This window comes from Onthophagus taurus, chromosome 8, assembly GCF_036711975.1.
Source record: "Onthophagus taurus isolate NC chromosome 8, IU_Otau_3.0, whole genome shotgun sequence".
NCBI lineage: Eukaryota > Metazoa > Arthropoda > Insecta > Coleoptera > Scarabaeidae > Onthophagus > Onthophagus taurus.
This window is the reverse complement of record NC_091973.1, coordinates 3,213,492-3,229,732: the sequence shown is the minus strand read 5'-3', so window position 1 is coordinate 3,229,732 and position 16,241 is coordinate 3,213,492. Positions and strand designations below refer to the sequence as shown.

Genomic DNA, 16,241 nt, shown 5'->3' with positions numbered 1-16,241 from the left:
TCATAAATTATATAAAGTACAATGTAAACGTTAATTGGATGTTTACTTATACACGCATATGGGCAATTTACTCAGGAAGTCCCGATTCCAAAAAGCCTTTTAAAGCATCATCAAATTAATTATAATTTTGTGTTTAAATTTAAAAATAACGCGCCTTTTTTAAATTTTTTTTTAATTTTCGCCATCTATGAATGAATAGCTGAAACTAACATAACCAAACAAACGTCATAAACGTCAACCAACTGGTCCAATTTAATTCGATCGAATTATAACGTTTTCGCCCTAAAACAAGTAAAATAATATGGCAGGGGCAAAATTACAAGACGATAACATTCCTTTAGCTGACGATGATCCCCAAGGTAAGAAAATCTTTTATTATATTTAAATTTGATGATATTAATAAATTGATATAGTTATTATTCCTGATGAGCAAGATGCGAATTCAGTTTCTGAGGCGAACTCTTCAAGTATGATCCACGGCCGTAGCATGGAATCGATTCAATCCACATTTACTAACGGGAGTAGCAGCCCACAACATCATAGCTTGGAGGCTGATTCCAGCCCGGACGAACAAGAGGAAAAAGCAAGGTTAATTTCCCAAGTTCTCGAGCTCCAAAACACTCTCGATGATTTATCTCAACGCGTTGATAGCGTCAAAGAGGAAAACTTAAAATTGAGATCTGAAAATCAAGTTTTAGGGCAGTATATTGAAAATTTAATGTCTGCCTCGAGCGTATTTCAATCTACTTCTCCTAAAATTAAAAAAAAGTAAAGAAAATTAAGCATGTTGGATTATTTATCTAGTCACTAAGCTTGAATGTTGCTTGTATATATAATACACTTGTATTGTGTTATTTTCTACTTAAAATAATTAATGCACTGCACTTAAAATCAAATCAAATTTCATTAGCAATAGGTTTTTTTGATAAATTATGTTATTTATGTATCTAATTAAGGAGAAAGAATAAAGGAACATTAATAAAAGCAATTTTTTTGATTTATATTAAGATATTTCAGCAAATACTGCAACCAAGGACAACTTAATAACACCCAGATAGCTGGTGGAAAAACTTGGCACAATACATAACATTATAAATATGGGTGAGGAAGAAGATGAGAACCTCAAAACAGCAGAATGGTCCATAAAAGAAGTGAAAATATGTGATATCCAGGATATTGTGAGTTGGCCTCTCAAAAGAAGTGGTAATCTTCTGGATGTAGTCTTCCATAAAGATAATTTGAGTAGATAGTGAACCCAGCATTCTACTGCTTAATAGACTTCTGATAAAATTACAGTTAAAGTCTTTCTTAATACCACAATAAAGAAATCTATCTGAGTAGGAAAGCCATTTCTGTTTGGACATTTTTAACTTAAAAACAGTGAAACAATAAGAAAAAAAGCGGTAGTGCAAGAGCTGCAATATAGAGACAAGTAGCGATTCTAAGATTTGCAAGGCGTCGTAGCAGTTACAGCCATACAGTTTCCAGAATGCTAGAAACCTTTTTCATTCCACAAATGCTTGTGAATGAGAATACTCATTTCCAACAAGATAGATAATCTTGGATGCTTCAAATACAGTTGGATCTGGAGCCATGGAGGGCTGGACAAAAAAATAGAAATGGGGGCTAGGAAAAAAAACAGACCAAATTATTTAAAACATAATTTTCTTGGGTTCTCAGTGAATTGGTGAATCAGAAAAAAATGTCGACCTCTTTTATGACATCCACAACACTTACTTCTTTTGAGTCAGGTTTATCTTGCCATAGTTTTTGTCATAGTTCCATTTCGTTGTTGATATTTGATAAATTTTAAAATTGGGAAAAGACTTCACCAGCTTCTACGAGGTCTTCAAGGGACATGTCTAACATTTGAGCCAGGTGTAATTTAGATAAGGAATTAATAATCGAGTCTAAGTATGGTATTATTAAAGACCTCCGCCAGAATTCTGAGGGGCTTGCTGCTGGGTGGTTGTTCCGATTTTGTTGTCTCCCAACAATATCGGGCACTGATTTCATGTCTTTTCCCAGTCCAAGTTTTTCTGCAACGATAAATAATATCATCTGTGACGTTTTCTGGACCGTTACGGTGGTTTTTTATCAATTGGAAAGTGCGACTAATATGCTGGGATATCTTAAGTACATCCAAAGCTACGGATTGAAGCACATTTCTGAGAATAAACGAAACTCTAGAAGCTGCTGCATGGAGCTGATGGAGCATTATAACAGAAAAATTCTCTTTAAAAATTCTAATATTTTTGTGTTTCTTGAACTGATTCTTGAAAAAATTTAATAATATCTTTGTTGGTACAGACAGACTGTTTAGATCATTAATGATGAAATTTAATTTGTGTGCCGAGTAGTGAAAGAACAAAGCTTTTTTATATTTTCAGCGTAGGATTAACCATCAAATCCTAAACCAATGTATTTGTCCGAATCAAGATCTTCTTCTGCCAAAAACTGATCTATTGCTTATGCAATATATTTCGCATCCAAAGCATCAAGCTTGACGAATCCGAGGAATACTTCTTGAACTTCCTTGGTTTCCTGATCAAAATATTGCATCCTAATCGATAGTTGTTCAGTACTCGAGATGTATATTTATTGTGTTTCTATTTTATTTTTTTCGAATAACCATTTTTCAAGCAGAAATTCTTGCTATAAACGCTTTGAACCTACAAAAGGGACAGAAAGGTGCATCCATAAACATTTTCACAGACAGTCGGGCCGCCCTAAAGGCAATTCTGGCATACTCCGAACTGATCAGAGAGTGTACCAGCAACCTCAAAGAACTCGCTAAGGGTAATGTTGTTGTTGAGGCAGCTAAAACGCCCTTTATTGAACCCCAACCCAGTCGTGGACTACAAAAAAACACCTAAAACATGTAATCAACAGTTGGGAGGGCTCAATCGTTGGAAAGAACTTCCAAATCACAGACAAGCGAAGAGTATGATGAATAAACAGGTTTTATGCCTCAGCAAATGGGATCTAAAGACGCTCTCAGGTGTCTAAAATATCACCTCTTCCATATTGGACAAGCTAAGGATCAAACTTGTGTAATTGCGTTGCCAGAAACAAAATTTTCCCTTTTGACGCCTAGAGACATAAAGGAACAAGACCTTGGAGCAATACTAAGCAATAATAATAATGATAATTAATTAATTTGAAGTTTTAAATTTTGAAAGTTGAAAATAGATAACCCAAATAGCGTAAGAAAGTAATTCGAAGGGTATTTACTAGATGGCGTTATTTGTTGTTAGTTTTAAAAGTAAAGTAAAAATTGACAATAAAATACGAAATTGGTTGTTATAACAGCGATTTGTGTAATGTGATGTAAAGAAGGAATTTGGTTAGTAATTTTGGTTTAATTTCCGATTGTTTGTAAGGCTTTATAGCGACATTATTTGGAAGTTAGGAAGCAATCATAATGTGATGCAAAATAATCGTCCATGTAAAAATCAATTGGGCTGTGCCATTTAACAAACCCAACAGTTATGTACAGTCATTCGCTGGCCGACTGTACATCACGTAGTAGCTCTTTATAACCTATAAGCTTCGCGTAAGGCTCGGAAACTCACGAGAGAACTCATTTTTAAACCAGAGTTTTTACGGGACGATTACATCGGGTCGGTTTTCTTTTTTTCGTACGTGCGCGAATAAAAAAGTTAATTTCAGGAAGACGTGTCACTATTGCCATGGTGTAAAGTTTTAATTTACAGCCTATTTTTCGCCGTTTCTCTTGCGCTGTACCACCACAGCAAATCGATGTATGAGTAGGGAGAGTTCCCGATGTTTGGTGTGCGACCGTAATAAAGGAGAGAAAATAAAAAACCTTGTTGTTGGGATTTTGTGGGTTGGTGTTATTATGTAGGGGAACAAAAATGTAAGTTGATTTTTTCTCACATTTTGTTTCCCCGTTGTTTAGCAATTGTTTTTGTGTCGCGTTTTTTTGTTTTACTATTTTGTTAACGGAACGGTTTTAGAAATTGAACTTTTATGAAATATATATGCATACACTCCATGATTGAAAGTGAGCTACACATTTTGTCACTTTATACGTAGAATCAGTTTGGTACAAGTTTTTTTTGTTCGTTTCTCGTCGTTAATTTTAAAATGAACCATTTCATTCTTAAATTACTGAATTCTTCCTCGTTTCATAAAAACTCGGCTCTTTTATGATTCGTTTTGTAACAATGCGAGATAACACGTTTCGACTTATTCGACTTCATTTTCCCAAGAAAAAGAAATTTTTACCTGCTCAACGCAGGTAAAAGTACAAACTTTTTTTACAACTATTTCCTGATAATCTAGATCAACTATGTAAATATACGAAAAGGATGGCTACTAGAGAAGATAAACGAATAGAATTATCCAATGGAGATTACAACAATGCCAAGAATGAGCCTTTTGATTTCATCGTACCACCTGAGGCTCCCGTTTTTTTACCCTCCGAAGAGGAATTTAGCGATCCGCTTAGTTACATCGATAAAATAAGGAGTATTGCTGAACAATGTGGTATTTGCAAAATAAAACCACCACCAGTAAGTTATCAGCCATTTTATCATACTTTTTTCTAAGATAAATTAATAGGGTGTGCCACAAATAACGTTCTATTCTTTTCTATTACACTTTACAAAAACAAAAATAAATTCATTTTTCTTTATCTTATACAATTCTAGAATTGGCAACCGCCATTTGCAGTAGATGTGGATAAATTAAAATTTACACCAAGAATACAAAGATTGAACGAGTTGGAAGCAAAAACAAGGATCAAATTGAATTTTCTCGATCAAATAGCAAAGTTTTGGGAACTACAAGGATCTTCTCTTAAAATCCCCATGGTAGAAAAACGCGCCCTCGATTTATACACACTGCATAGAATAGTACACAGTGAAGGCGGATTTAATTCTGTCACCAAAGACCGGAAATGGTCGAAAGTCGCGAGTATGATGGGTTATCCGCAAGGGAAAAGCATCGGAGCTATCTTAAAAACGCATTACGAACGATTATTATACCCATACGAGGTGTTTTCGGAAGGCAAAAGTATTAAAAATTTGAAAAAAGAGCTTCCACCGGACATGAAAAATGATGATGATGAGGAATATAAACCTCATCGCATTGAAAGTCGAATGATGATTAATAAGAAAGGTGGATGTCGTAGGAGGGAAAAGAAGTTATCTGAAAGTGATATTAAACCAAAAACTGAGGTAAATAAAATTATTTTATATACTATATTATTTATTAATCCTAGGCGTTATTTCCTTATCTTAAAAATGCTTCTTATAAAACAAATAAGGAGTCGAGTTGGAAATATGTTGGAATCCTACAAATAAATTGAATACCAGCCAATTTAGAGTCATACAGTGTCTTTGATTTTAGTTGTCACAACAGATATCTCAACTGATAAAAGTTGCTCCACACTTAATATTCTATTATCTGGCATATTTTAAAAAGCAAATGTCTTCGAAGTCGGCCGAGATTATTTATTATATCACGAAGGATTCTTGAGGCGGCCGATTCCGAATGCGGAGCATACTACAAAAAAAATTTTAGAACAAAAGTTTTAGCAAATTTCATTCTTAACAATATTGCTCTCTTTCATTTTTGCTCTCAGATGCTTAAATATCGAGAAAAATACGAAAATATCAAAATTCTCGGGATTGGGAGCGTAAAACCAAGTGTACCTTGCTTGAAAGTTATGGAAGAAATAATCTCGGCCGACTTCGAAGACGTCGGCCGCTCTAAATATTGTTTGTATGTGGCGGCCGACTTCGAAGACGTCGGCCGAGTCCGAATTCGGAGCATACTACAAAAAAAATTTTAGAACAAAAGTTGTAGCAAATTTCATTCTTAACAATATTGCTCTCTTTCACTTTTGCTCTCAGATCCTTAAATATCGTGAAAAATACGAAAATATCAAAATTCTCGGGATTAGGAGCGTAAAACCAAGTATACCTTGCTTTAAATTTATGAAAGAAATAATCTCGGCCGACTTCGAAGACGTCGGCCGCTCTAAATATTGTTTATGACATGTGGCGGCCGACGTCTTCGAAGTCGGCCGAGATTATTTCTTATATCACAAACGATTCTTGAGGCGGCCGACGTCTTCGAAGTCGGCCGAGATTATTTATTATATCACGAAGGATTCTTGAGGCGGCCGACGTCTTCGAAGTCGGCCGAGATTATTTATTATATCACGAAGGATTCTTGAGGCGGCCGACGTCTTCGAAGTCGGCCGAGATTATTTATTATATCACAAAGGATTCTTGAGGCGGCCGATTCCGAATACGGACCATACTACAAAAAAAATTTTAGAACAAAAGTTGTAGCAAATTTCATTCTTAACAATATTGCTCTCTTTCATTTTTGCTCTCAGATGCTTAAATATCAAGAAAAATACGAAAATATCAAAATTCTCGGGATTGGGAGCGTAAAACCAAGTGTACCTTGCTTGAAATTTATGGAAGAAATAATCTCGGCCGACTTCGAAGACGTCGGGCACTCTAAATATTGTTTATGACATGTGGCGGCCGACGTCTTCGAAGTCGGCTGAGATTATTTCTTATATCACAAACGATTCTTGAGGCGGCCGACGTCTTCGAAGTCGGCCGAGATTATTTATTATATCACGAAGGATTCTTGAGGCGGCCGACGTCTTCGAAGTCGGCCGAGATTATTTATTATATCACGAAGGATTCTTGAGGCGGCTGACGTCTTCGAAGTCGGCCGAGATTATTTATTATATCACAAAGGATTCTTGAGGCGGCCGATTCCGAATACGGACCATACTACAAAAAAAATTTTAGAACAAAAGTTGTAGCAAATTTCATTCTTAACAATATTGCTCTCAGATCCTTAAATATCGTGAAAAATACGAAAATATCAAAATTCTTGGGATTGGGAGCGTAAAACCAAGTGTACCTTGCTTGAAATTTATGGAAGAAATAATCTCGGCCGACTTCGAAGACGTCGGCCGCTCTAAATATTGTTTATATGTGGCGGCCGACTTCGAAGACGTCGGCTGAGTCCGAATTCGGAGCATACTACAAAAAAAATTGTAGAACAAAAGTGTTAGCAAATTTCATTCTTAACAATATTGCTCTCTTTCACTTTTGCTCTCAGATCCTTAAATATCGAGAAAAATACGAAAATATCAAAATTCTCGGGATTGGGAGCGTAAAACCAAGTGTTGCTTGAAATTTATGAAAGAAATAATCTCGGCTGACTTCGAAGACGTCGGCCGCTCTAAATATTGTTTATATGTGGCGGCCGACGTCTTTGAAATCGGCCGAGATTATTTCCTATATCATGAACGATTCTTGAGGCGACCGACGTCTTCGAAGTCGGCCGAGATTATTTATTATATCACGAAGGATTCTTGGAGCATACTACAAAAAAAAATTTAGAACAAAACTTGTAGCAAATTCCATTCTTAACAATATTGCTCTCTTTCATTTTTGCTCTCAGATGCTTAAATATCGAGAAAAATGTGAAAATTTCCTGAACTTGTAGTTTTAGACGTTTTTAATGGTATCACTCGGAATTGGCAGCATGAAACCAAGTCTATTTTGCTTGAAATTTATGGAAGAACTAATCTCGGCCGACTTCGAAGACGTCGGCCGCCGTAAGCATTGTTTATGACACTTGGGGCGGCCGACATCTTCGAAATCGGCCGAGATTATTTCTTAAATCACGAACAATGTTTGAGGCAGCCGAAATCTACGAAGCAAATAAAGGCAAGAATCTAAGATTATAATATAACTTATTTAAAACGACCAAAATTAATCGATTTTTCATTTTGGAACAAAAGTTGTAGCAAATGTTATTTTTAACAATATTGCTCTCTTTCACTTTTGCTCTCAGATGCATAAGTATCGAGAAAAGTACAAAAATAAAATATATAAAACAATAATTAAGATATCTACTGTTACAGCTAAAATCAAGCACTTATTTTTATAATCTCCATTTTTGGAATCTCAGCTGCAGTATCTCACTTCCTGGGTCACATCCCCATCACATCCTGCCTGCCATATCTGTTTGATCTAAAATTAATTCTCAAGCCGTATTCTTTGAGATGCCTGGGCCAAGTTCTTATCGCTCTTTCCAGTTCGGCTTTGTTATCTAATACCAACAAATATTGGTTTTAATTATTAGTTCTGAGATTTCATCCATAACTGGGATGAAGGCATCCAGGTTAAAGGGTTGCTATGATCATCAACTTCAATTTCCAGGTTGAGGCTCCGCGAGTTGCATAAAGGGCACGCTAGAGCCAAATCTCTGCGTATAAAAAATGCATTCTCACCTCACTTAGAATAATGAACTAATATTTTTTTGATATTTAGGTTAAAATAAAAGATGAAATGGCCGACGATAACGGCGATGGTGATAACAATAAAGAACTGAAACGTCTTCAATTTTACGGGGCTGGTCCAAAAATGGCCGGTTATAATTTAGACAAAAAAGATGAGAAAGCTCGATCGAAATTAATTCACTACGATATGGATATAGACCCGGTAATAATAACTTTTCTTTCGTGTTATTTTAAAGTAACTTTTTTTCTTTAGTTGGCAAAGTATGTTTGTCATAACTGCAATCGCGGCGATTCCGAAGAGTACATGCTACTTTGTGATGGTTGCGATGATAGCTATCATACATTCTGTTTAATGCCACCGTTGGTCGAAATCCCGAAAGGCGATTGGTGTTGTCCGAAATGCGTTGCTGAGGAAGTTTCCAAACCCACCGAAGCATTTGGATTCGAACAGGCCCAACGCGAATACAATTTGCAACAATTTGGTGAAATGGCTGATCAATTTAAAAGTGATTATTTCAACATGCCGGTTCATGTAAATAATTATTATATTGGTTAATGTTCATTTTAATTCTTTAATTATGATTTTTAGCTTGTACCAACATCGATAGTGGAAAAAGAATTTTGGCGCATAGTGTCTTCCATAGACGAGGATGTAACTGTCGAATATGGCGCAGATTTGCATACAATGGATCACGGTTCGGGTTTTCCAACAAAGAACTCGTTGAATTTACTTCCCGGCGACCAAGAGTACGCTTACTCTGGTTGGAATTTGAATAATCTTCCAGTTTTGGAAGGTTCCGTTCTCGGTTACATAAACGCCGATATATCGGGAATGAAAGTACCGTGGATGTACGTAGGGATGTGTTTTGCGACGTTCTGTTGGCACAACGAGGATCACTGGAGTTATTCCATTAATTATCTTCACTGGGGTGAACCAAAAACTTGGTATGGAGTTCCCGGTTCGAAAGCCGAGATGTTTGAAGAAACCATGAAATCCGCAGCCCCTGAACTGTTCCAATCCCAACCAGATTTATTACATCAATTAGTAACAATTATGAATCCTAACATATTAATGAACGCTGGTGTTCCTGTTTACCGAACCGATCAACATGCCGGAGAATTCGTCATTACATTTCCAAGAGCTTATCACGCTGGTTTTAATCAAGGTTATAACTTCGCTGAAGCTGTCAATTTTGCACCAGCCGATTGGGTTTGCATGGGACGAGAATGCGTGTTGCATTATTCGCAATTAAGACGATTTTGCGTCTTTTCCCATGATGAATTAGTTTGTAAGATGGCTGCTAATCCAGATAAATTAGATATCACCGTTGCCGCCGCTACTTATCAAGATATGTTGCGAATGGTTGAAACTGAAAAGAAATTAAGGAAAAGTTTATTAGACTGGGTAAGTTTAAATTTAAAATTATTAAATGATTTGATTTAATTTTTTTAAATTTTAATAGGGTGTAACAAACGCTGAGCGCGAAGCTTTCGAATTACTTCCTGACGATGAACGTCAATGCGATGTGTGTAAAACGACGTGTTTCATGTCGGCGATATCATGTTCGTGCAACACAAACGTTCTGGTTTGTCTTCGTCATTATTCCGAATTATGTAAATGTTCTCCAAAAAGTAGAACTTTACGTTATCGCTACACGCTAGATGAGTTGCTTCCGTTATTACGCAATTTAAAGACGAAAGCGGAGTCATTCGACCGTTGGGCCGATAAAGTAAAGGACGCTTTAGATAGAAACACGCCGAAATCAATGCACTTGGACGAATTGCGACAACTGTTTCAAGAGGCACAAGGAAAACACTTTCCAAAGTCCGACTTGATATTGACATTAGCGAACGCGATCGAGGATGCGGAGAAATGCGCTAGCGTCATAAGGCAGTTGGATTTAAACAAAATTCGCACCAGAAACTCGTATGACCATAAAAGCAAATTAACGTTGGAGGAATTAACTTTGTTTTGCGACGAGATTGATAGTTTAGCATGTATTTTAGACGAGGAAAAAATCATTAAAGAACTTTTAACGAAAACTTCGGAATTTGAAAAAGAAAGCAAACGAATCCTAAGTTTACCATTAAAAGAATGTTTAATGCAGCAAGTGGAGGACTTGGTTAATAACAGCAACGATTTATGCATTGAATTACCATCTTTACAACCAATGCAAGATCGTTTAAAAAAATTAAAGTGGTTGTGTGAAGTACAAAGTACTCGACACTTGGGGGATGTGGCCGACATTGACACATTAAAAAAATTGGTACAATCGGGTAACGTTTTCCCATATGATAGCGTTATTTCCAACGTTTTATTGGAACTACAAACATTAATCACGGAAGCTGAAGAATGGGAACAACGCGCTCAAGAATTATTAAAGAAAACCGGTTCTGATATCATTTCAGAAGCAGAACAATTAATCAAAGAAGCTTGCGAGATTGAAGTGTTTTTACCAACGGAAAATGTATTAATCGACAGCTTAAATAGCGCGAACGAATGGTTCAAACAACTTCAAGAAATGAATTCCCTTGAATTTTATCCGTATTTATGCTCGATTGAAGATTTAATCAAAAAAAGTAAAGGTTTTCAGTTCCAACTTGAAGAAGTGGAGCGCTTAAAATCGTTCGTCACTTCAGCTTTATCATGGAAAGAGAAAACGAGTCGAATATTTTTACGAAAGAATTCAACCGGAAATCTAATGGACGCTTTATCACCAAAACTAAATTTTACAATAACAAAAGGAAGGAAACGCCGAGATGAGGACGAGTACATTTTATTAAGAGATAACATGGACCCAACCACGGTAGTGGCCCGATTTAAAGACGCAGAAGAAAAAGAAATGATCGGATTAAAAAGTTTGCGAAAAGAAAACTTAGAGAAAAGCCTAGAAAACCCGGACGCAACATTTTGTATTTGCCAAAAAGGTTCATTTGGTATCATGATGTCATGCGATTTATGTAAGGATTGGTTTCATTCTACTTGCGTTACATTACCAAAGATAGCAAACACAAAAATCAAGTCTAATCTAACCACCGCTATGCTTCAAATCGGTTACAAAGACAGCAAATTTTTGTGCCCGAACTGTTTAAGAACGCGCCGACCAAAACTCGAATCGATTCTCAGTTTATTAATGTCCTTACAAAAATTACATACGAGATTACCCGAAGGTGAAGCTCTGCAATGTTTGACCGAGCGCGCGATGAACTGGCAAGATCGCGCCAGACAATTATTGCAGAGTGACGAACTCGAATCGGCTTCAATAAAACTCAACGGAATTAATCAAAAATACAACGGCGAAAAATCCAAACAAAACGACAAAAATTCTTTGAATACAATTAATGGGATTATTCATTCCTCTCCCGAAGATGTTACCGATGGTAATGCCAGCCCTATCGGTAATTATTGTGGGAACATTTCCGATGACAGTGGTAAAGAAGACTCCGAAAATTGTCAGGACGAACATACATATTCGATGCATTTGGCAAGGAACTCAGAATCGGAATATATGATACGTTTAAGCGAAACCGTCAAAGAACAGTTAGAAGATTTAATGGTCGAAGGTGATTTATTAGAGGTCACTTTGGATGAATTACCACAACTATGGCAACTTGTCGTTGCCAGTAGAGATCATGATAAGGAATTAATCCTTGTTGATTTTGATGTAAGTAATAATTTTTTTATTTAAAATAACTCTCGCACACAAACGCTACGCAACCGCGACGCCATCTTGTTAGACTAACGTCTTTCTCCTTCAGTTTTAGTACTCACGTTGTAGTTTATTTTATTAAGAAAAATCGTCCAATTTTGATATTTTTGGGATTTATGCTATATCATTAGAAACTGGTGATAGATAAATACGAAATAATTATGGATTATGACTTCTTGATGCATTAAGAATGTTTTTTATTCATAACGTCTTTCTCCATCAATTTTAGTATTCACGTTATAGTTAATTTTATTAAGAAAAATCGTCCAATTTCGATATTTTTGGGATTTATGCTATATCATTAGAAATTGGTGATAGATAAATACGAAATAATTATGGATTATGATTTCTTGATGTTTTAGGAATATTTTTTATTCATAACGTCTTTCTCCATCAGTTTTAGTACTCACGTTATAATTCATTTTATTAAGAAAAATCGTCCAATTTTAACATTTTTGGGATTTATGCTATAACATTAGAAAATAGTGATAGATAAATATGAAATAATTATGGATTATGACTTCTTGATGCATTAGGAATATTTTTTATTCATAACGTCTTTCTAGATCAATTTTAGTACTCACGTTATAGCTGATTTTATTAAGAAAAATCGTCCAATTTTGACATTTATGCTGTTATCATTAGAAACTGGTGATAGATAAATATGTAATAATTATGGATTATGACTTCTTGATGCATTAGGAATATTTTTCATTCATAACGTCTTTCTCCATCAGTTTTGGTAATGACGTTATAGCTGATTTTATTAAGAAAAATCATCCAATTTTATCATTTTTGGGATTTATGCTATATCATTAGAAACTGGTGATAGATAAATATGAAATAAATATGCATTATAATTTCTTGATGCATTAGGAATATTTTTTATTCATAATGTCTTTCTCCATCAGTTTTAGTACTCACGTTATAGTTAATTTTATTAAGAAAAATCGTCCAATTTTAAAATTTTTGGGATTTATGCTATATCATTAGAAATTAGTGATAGATAAATATAAAATAATTATGGATTATTATTTCTTGATGTATTAGGAACATTTTTTATTCATAACGTCTTTCTCCATCAATTTTAGTACTCATGTTAGAGCTGATTTTATTAAGAAAAATCGTCCAATTTTGACATTTATGCTGTTATCATTAGAAACTGGTGATAGATAAATATGTAATAATTATGGATTATGACTTCTTGATGCATTAGGAATATTTTTCATTCATAAGTCTTTCTCCGTCACTTTTGGTAATGACGGTATAGCTAATTTTATTAAGAAAAATCGTCCAATGTTGACATTTATGCTGTATCATTAGAAACTGGTGATAGATAAATACGAAATAATTATGGATTATGATTTCTTGATGTTTTAGGAATATTTTTTATTCATAACGTCTTTCTCCATCGGTTTTAGTACTCACGTTATAATTCATTTAATTAAAGAAAATCGTCCAATTTTAACATTTTTGGAATTTATGCTATATCATTAGAAACTGGTGATAGATAAATACGAAATAATTATGGATTATGACTTCTTGATGCATTAGGAATATTTTTTATTCATAACGTCTTTCTCCATTAGTTTTAGTACTCACGTTATAGTTCATTTTATTAAGAAAAATCGTCCAATTTTAACATTTTTGGGATTTATGCTATATCATTAAAAACTGGTGATAGATAAATACGAAATAATTATGGATTATGACTTCTTGATGCATTAGGAACATTTTTTATTCATAACGTCTTTCTCCATCAATTTTAGTACTCACGTTATAGCTGATTTTATTAAGAAAAATCGTCCAATTTTGACATTTATGCTGTTATGATTAGAAACTGGTGATAGATAAATATATAATAATTATGGATTATGACTTCTTGATGCATTAGGAATATTTTTCATTCATAACGTCTTTCTCCATCACTTTTGGTAATGACGTTATAGCTAATTTTATTAAGAAAAATCGTCCAATGTTGACATTTATGCTGTATCATTAGAAACTGGTGATAGATAAATACGAAATAATTATGGATTATGATTTCTTGATGTTTTAGGAATATTTTTTATTCATAACGTCTTTCTCCATCGGTTTTAGTACTCACGTTATAATTCATTTTATTAAAAAAAATCGTCCAATTTTAACATTTTTGGAATTTATGCTATATCATTAGAAACTAGTGATAGATAAATACGAAATAATTATGGATTATGATTTCTTGATGTTTTAGGAATATTTTTTGTTCATAACGTCTTTCTCCATCAGTTTTAGTACTCACGTTATAATTCATTTTATTAAAAAAAATCGTCCAATTTTAACATTTTTGGGATTTATGCTATATCATTAGAAACTGGTGATAGATAAATACGAAATAATTATGGATTATGATTTCTTGATGTATTAGGAACATTTTTTATTCATAACGTCTTTCTCCGTCAGTTTTAGTACTCACGTTATAACTGATCCAATTTTGACAATTTTGATTTATGCTACATCACTAGGAACAATGGTACATCTCTGCTTATGGGTAGCGTATCGTTGGTGTGCGAGGGGCCTAACTATTAAAAATATATGTAAAAATAAAAAAACTTGTAAATTGTAATTATTTCTTATTTAAATATAAATAGGTATCAAAATCACCACAACGTAAGGGTCGAAAACGTCGCTCTGAAAATGAAATAATACCAAATGGTAAAAAACCAGCGGAAGTAGTAAAAAAATTAAAACCGCGTCGTTCAACAAATTCAACAAAAGAAGTATTAAAACCAGGTCGTTCTGAAACTGGTGGTGGAGTTCGTGGTCGACGAAATTGTCGTCGTGGACAAGAACATTCCGACGATGATGAAATTGAAGATAAATGCGCGGTGGAATCATGTTTGCAGCCGTCTGGTGAGGAAGTTGTCCAGTGGGTACAGTGTGATGGTGGTTGCGATTTGTGGTTTCATATGGCGTGTGTTGGTCTCTCGATTAAAGACATTAACGAGGACGAAGATTACATTTGTATAACGTGCTCGCAAGGTAGCGTCAAAAATGGACTCGTTAATTTAGATCATTTAACGCCGAATTTGAACTCGGTCGAAATTGATTTTGAGGATGCCGTTATCAATCAACAACAAGCTTTATCTTGTTTGTCAGAAAGAAGTTAATTATTGCCTTTTTTGAGTGGCCTGTTTATGGATGAAAAATGATGAGAGAAAAAAATGATAAATTAGAAATTTTTTGATTTTTGTTTTGAAAAATACTAGATACACACTTTTACGATGGGAAATTAATTAATTGGTTCAATATATTTTAATCATTTTTTTAAACATTATACCCACTTTATTATCATTTAATTTAAACTATATGGAGTACAGTACAAATCAATTAATTATTAATATTTTATTAAAGAAAAAAGCGTACAATCGATTTTTTGGTGGATGTAACAATAAATGTGGTTTGAAAGAATTTAAGCTTGTCGGAATAGGTCGTAATAAACAAAAAATTGTATATAGTAAGGTTAAAAAAGATAAGTCACGTTTTCTTTCGATTGTATTATTTTTGTGACTCTTCGTTTTTATTTTTTTTTATTTCGTTCGTTTTGTTTTCTTTTTCAACTTTGTAGATAACCTACACACATCATAACTTACGGTTATTTAAAACACTGTTTACGTACCTTCCAAAACTGTGATTTTTTAATTTATTAATTCAACAATTAGATTTTAACCAGTTTAAAAGTAAACTAACATCTTAAAGTTCATATCTGTAGAGATCTTCATAGCAATATTTTTTTTAAATCGAGCTAAAAGGTATGTCGATTATTAATTTGAACCATTTTGTTGTTATTTAAACATTTTCGTTTAAAATGTCTTTTTAAATAACCGTAAACCAATAAACAAATTAAAAGTTGATTTTTTTTGTGATAATTTCCTAGTAGTTAGTTTGTATAAAGTATTTTTAGACGAAATGGTAATCGTATCTTTATTTTTTCACAACGGCAACAACTGCGTTATGTATTTTGTTCCAATTTTGCTCTTTTTATAATTTCTTTTCTATTAGGAAACTTATTGATACATCAAAATTGCACTGTATTTATTTTAAACAAATTAAAACGTAAACTTCGTTTTTTTAATTAAATACTTATTAATTTAAGTAAAAAAAACATTAAAAATACGTCACCGTCATCAACATATATTACTTTTATACTCACTTGTTTATTGTACTTTATTAATTAGTTTAGA

General features: G+C 34.0%; 2 protein-coding genes across 3 annotated transcripts; both read left to right on the top strand.

The window, feature by feature from the left end:
* The first annotated feature begins 211 nt into the window (after positions 1–211).
* Positions 212–984, top strand: LOC111425259 (short coiled-coil protein B). 2 transcript variants are annotated; one of them, XM_023059181.2, is made up of 2 exons: positions 212–359; positions 435–984. In XM_023059181.2, the coding sequence occupies exons 1-2, from the start codon at positions 302–304 to the stop codon at positions 770–772; spliced, it is 396 nt and encodes a 131-aa protein (XP_022914949.1). In that variant the 5' UTR covers positions 212–301; the 3' UTR covers positions 773–984. The 2 variants fall into 2 exon arrangements, with proteins under 2 accessions (XP_022914949.1, XP_022914948.1); XM_023059180.2 differs by having other exon boundaries at positions 214–359; positions 414–984.
* A 2,591-nt stretch (positions 985–3,575) lies between these two features.
* On the top strand, positions 3,576–15,253 carry LOC111425649 (Lysine demethylase 5). Its single transcript, XM_023059801.2, has 8 exons — positions 3,576–3,880; positions 4,309–4,538; positions 4,677–5,204; positions 8,340–8,510; positions 8,562–8,840; positions 8,898–9,713; positions 9,772–11,973; positions 14,649–15,253. Exons 2-8 carry the CDS (start codon positions 4,335–4,337, stop codon positions 15,165–15,167), a joined length of 4,719 nt encoding a protein of 1,572 aa, XP_022915569.1. The 5' UTR covers positions 3,576–3,880; positions 4,309–4,334; the 3' UTR covers positions 15,168–15,253.
* Positions 15,254–16,241: the final 988 nt, after the last annotated feature.

Excerpts from the sequence above, each read along its gene's own strand:
- LOC111425259 (XM_023059180.2), top strand. The coding sequence starts at position 302 with ATGGCAGGGGCAAAATTACAAGACGATAACATTCCTTTAGCTGACGAT. Across the intron at positions 360-413 it reads AGCTGACGATGATCCCCAAG|TTATTATTCCTGATGAGCAA; the intron begins GTAAGAAAATCT and ends AAATTGATATAG.
- LOC111425649 (XM_023059801.2), top strand. The coding sequence starts at position 4,335 with ATGGCTACTAGAGAAGATAAACGAATAGAATTATCCAATGGAGATTAC. Across the intron at positions 9,714-9,771 it reads GGAAAAGTTTATTAGACTGG|GGTGTAACAAACGCTGAGCG; the intron begins GTAAGTTTAAAT and ends AAATTTTAATAG. Across the intron at positions 11,974-14,648 it reads TAATCCTTGTTGATTTTGAT|GTATCAAAATCACCACAACG; the intron begins GTAAGTAATAAT and ends AAATATAAATAG.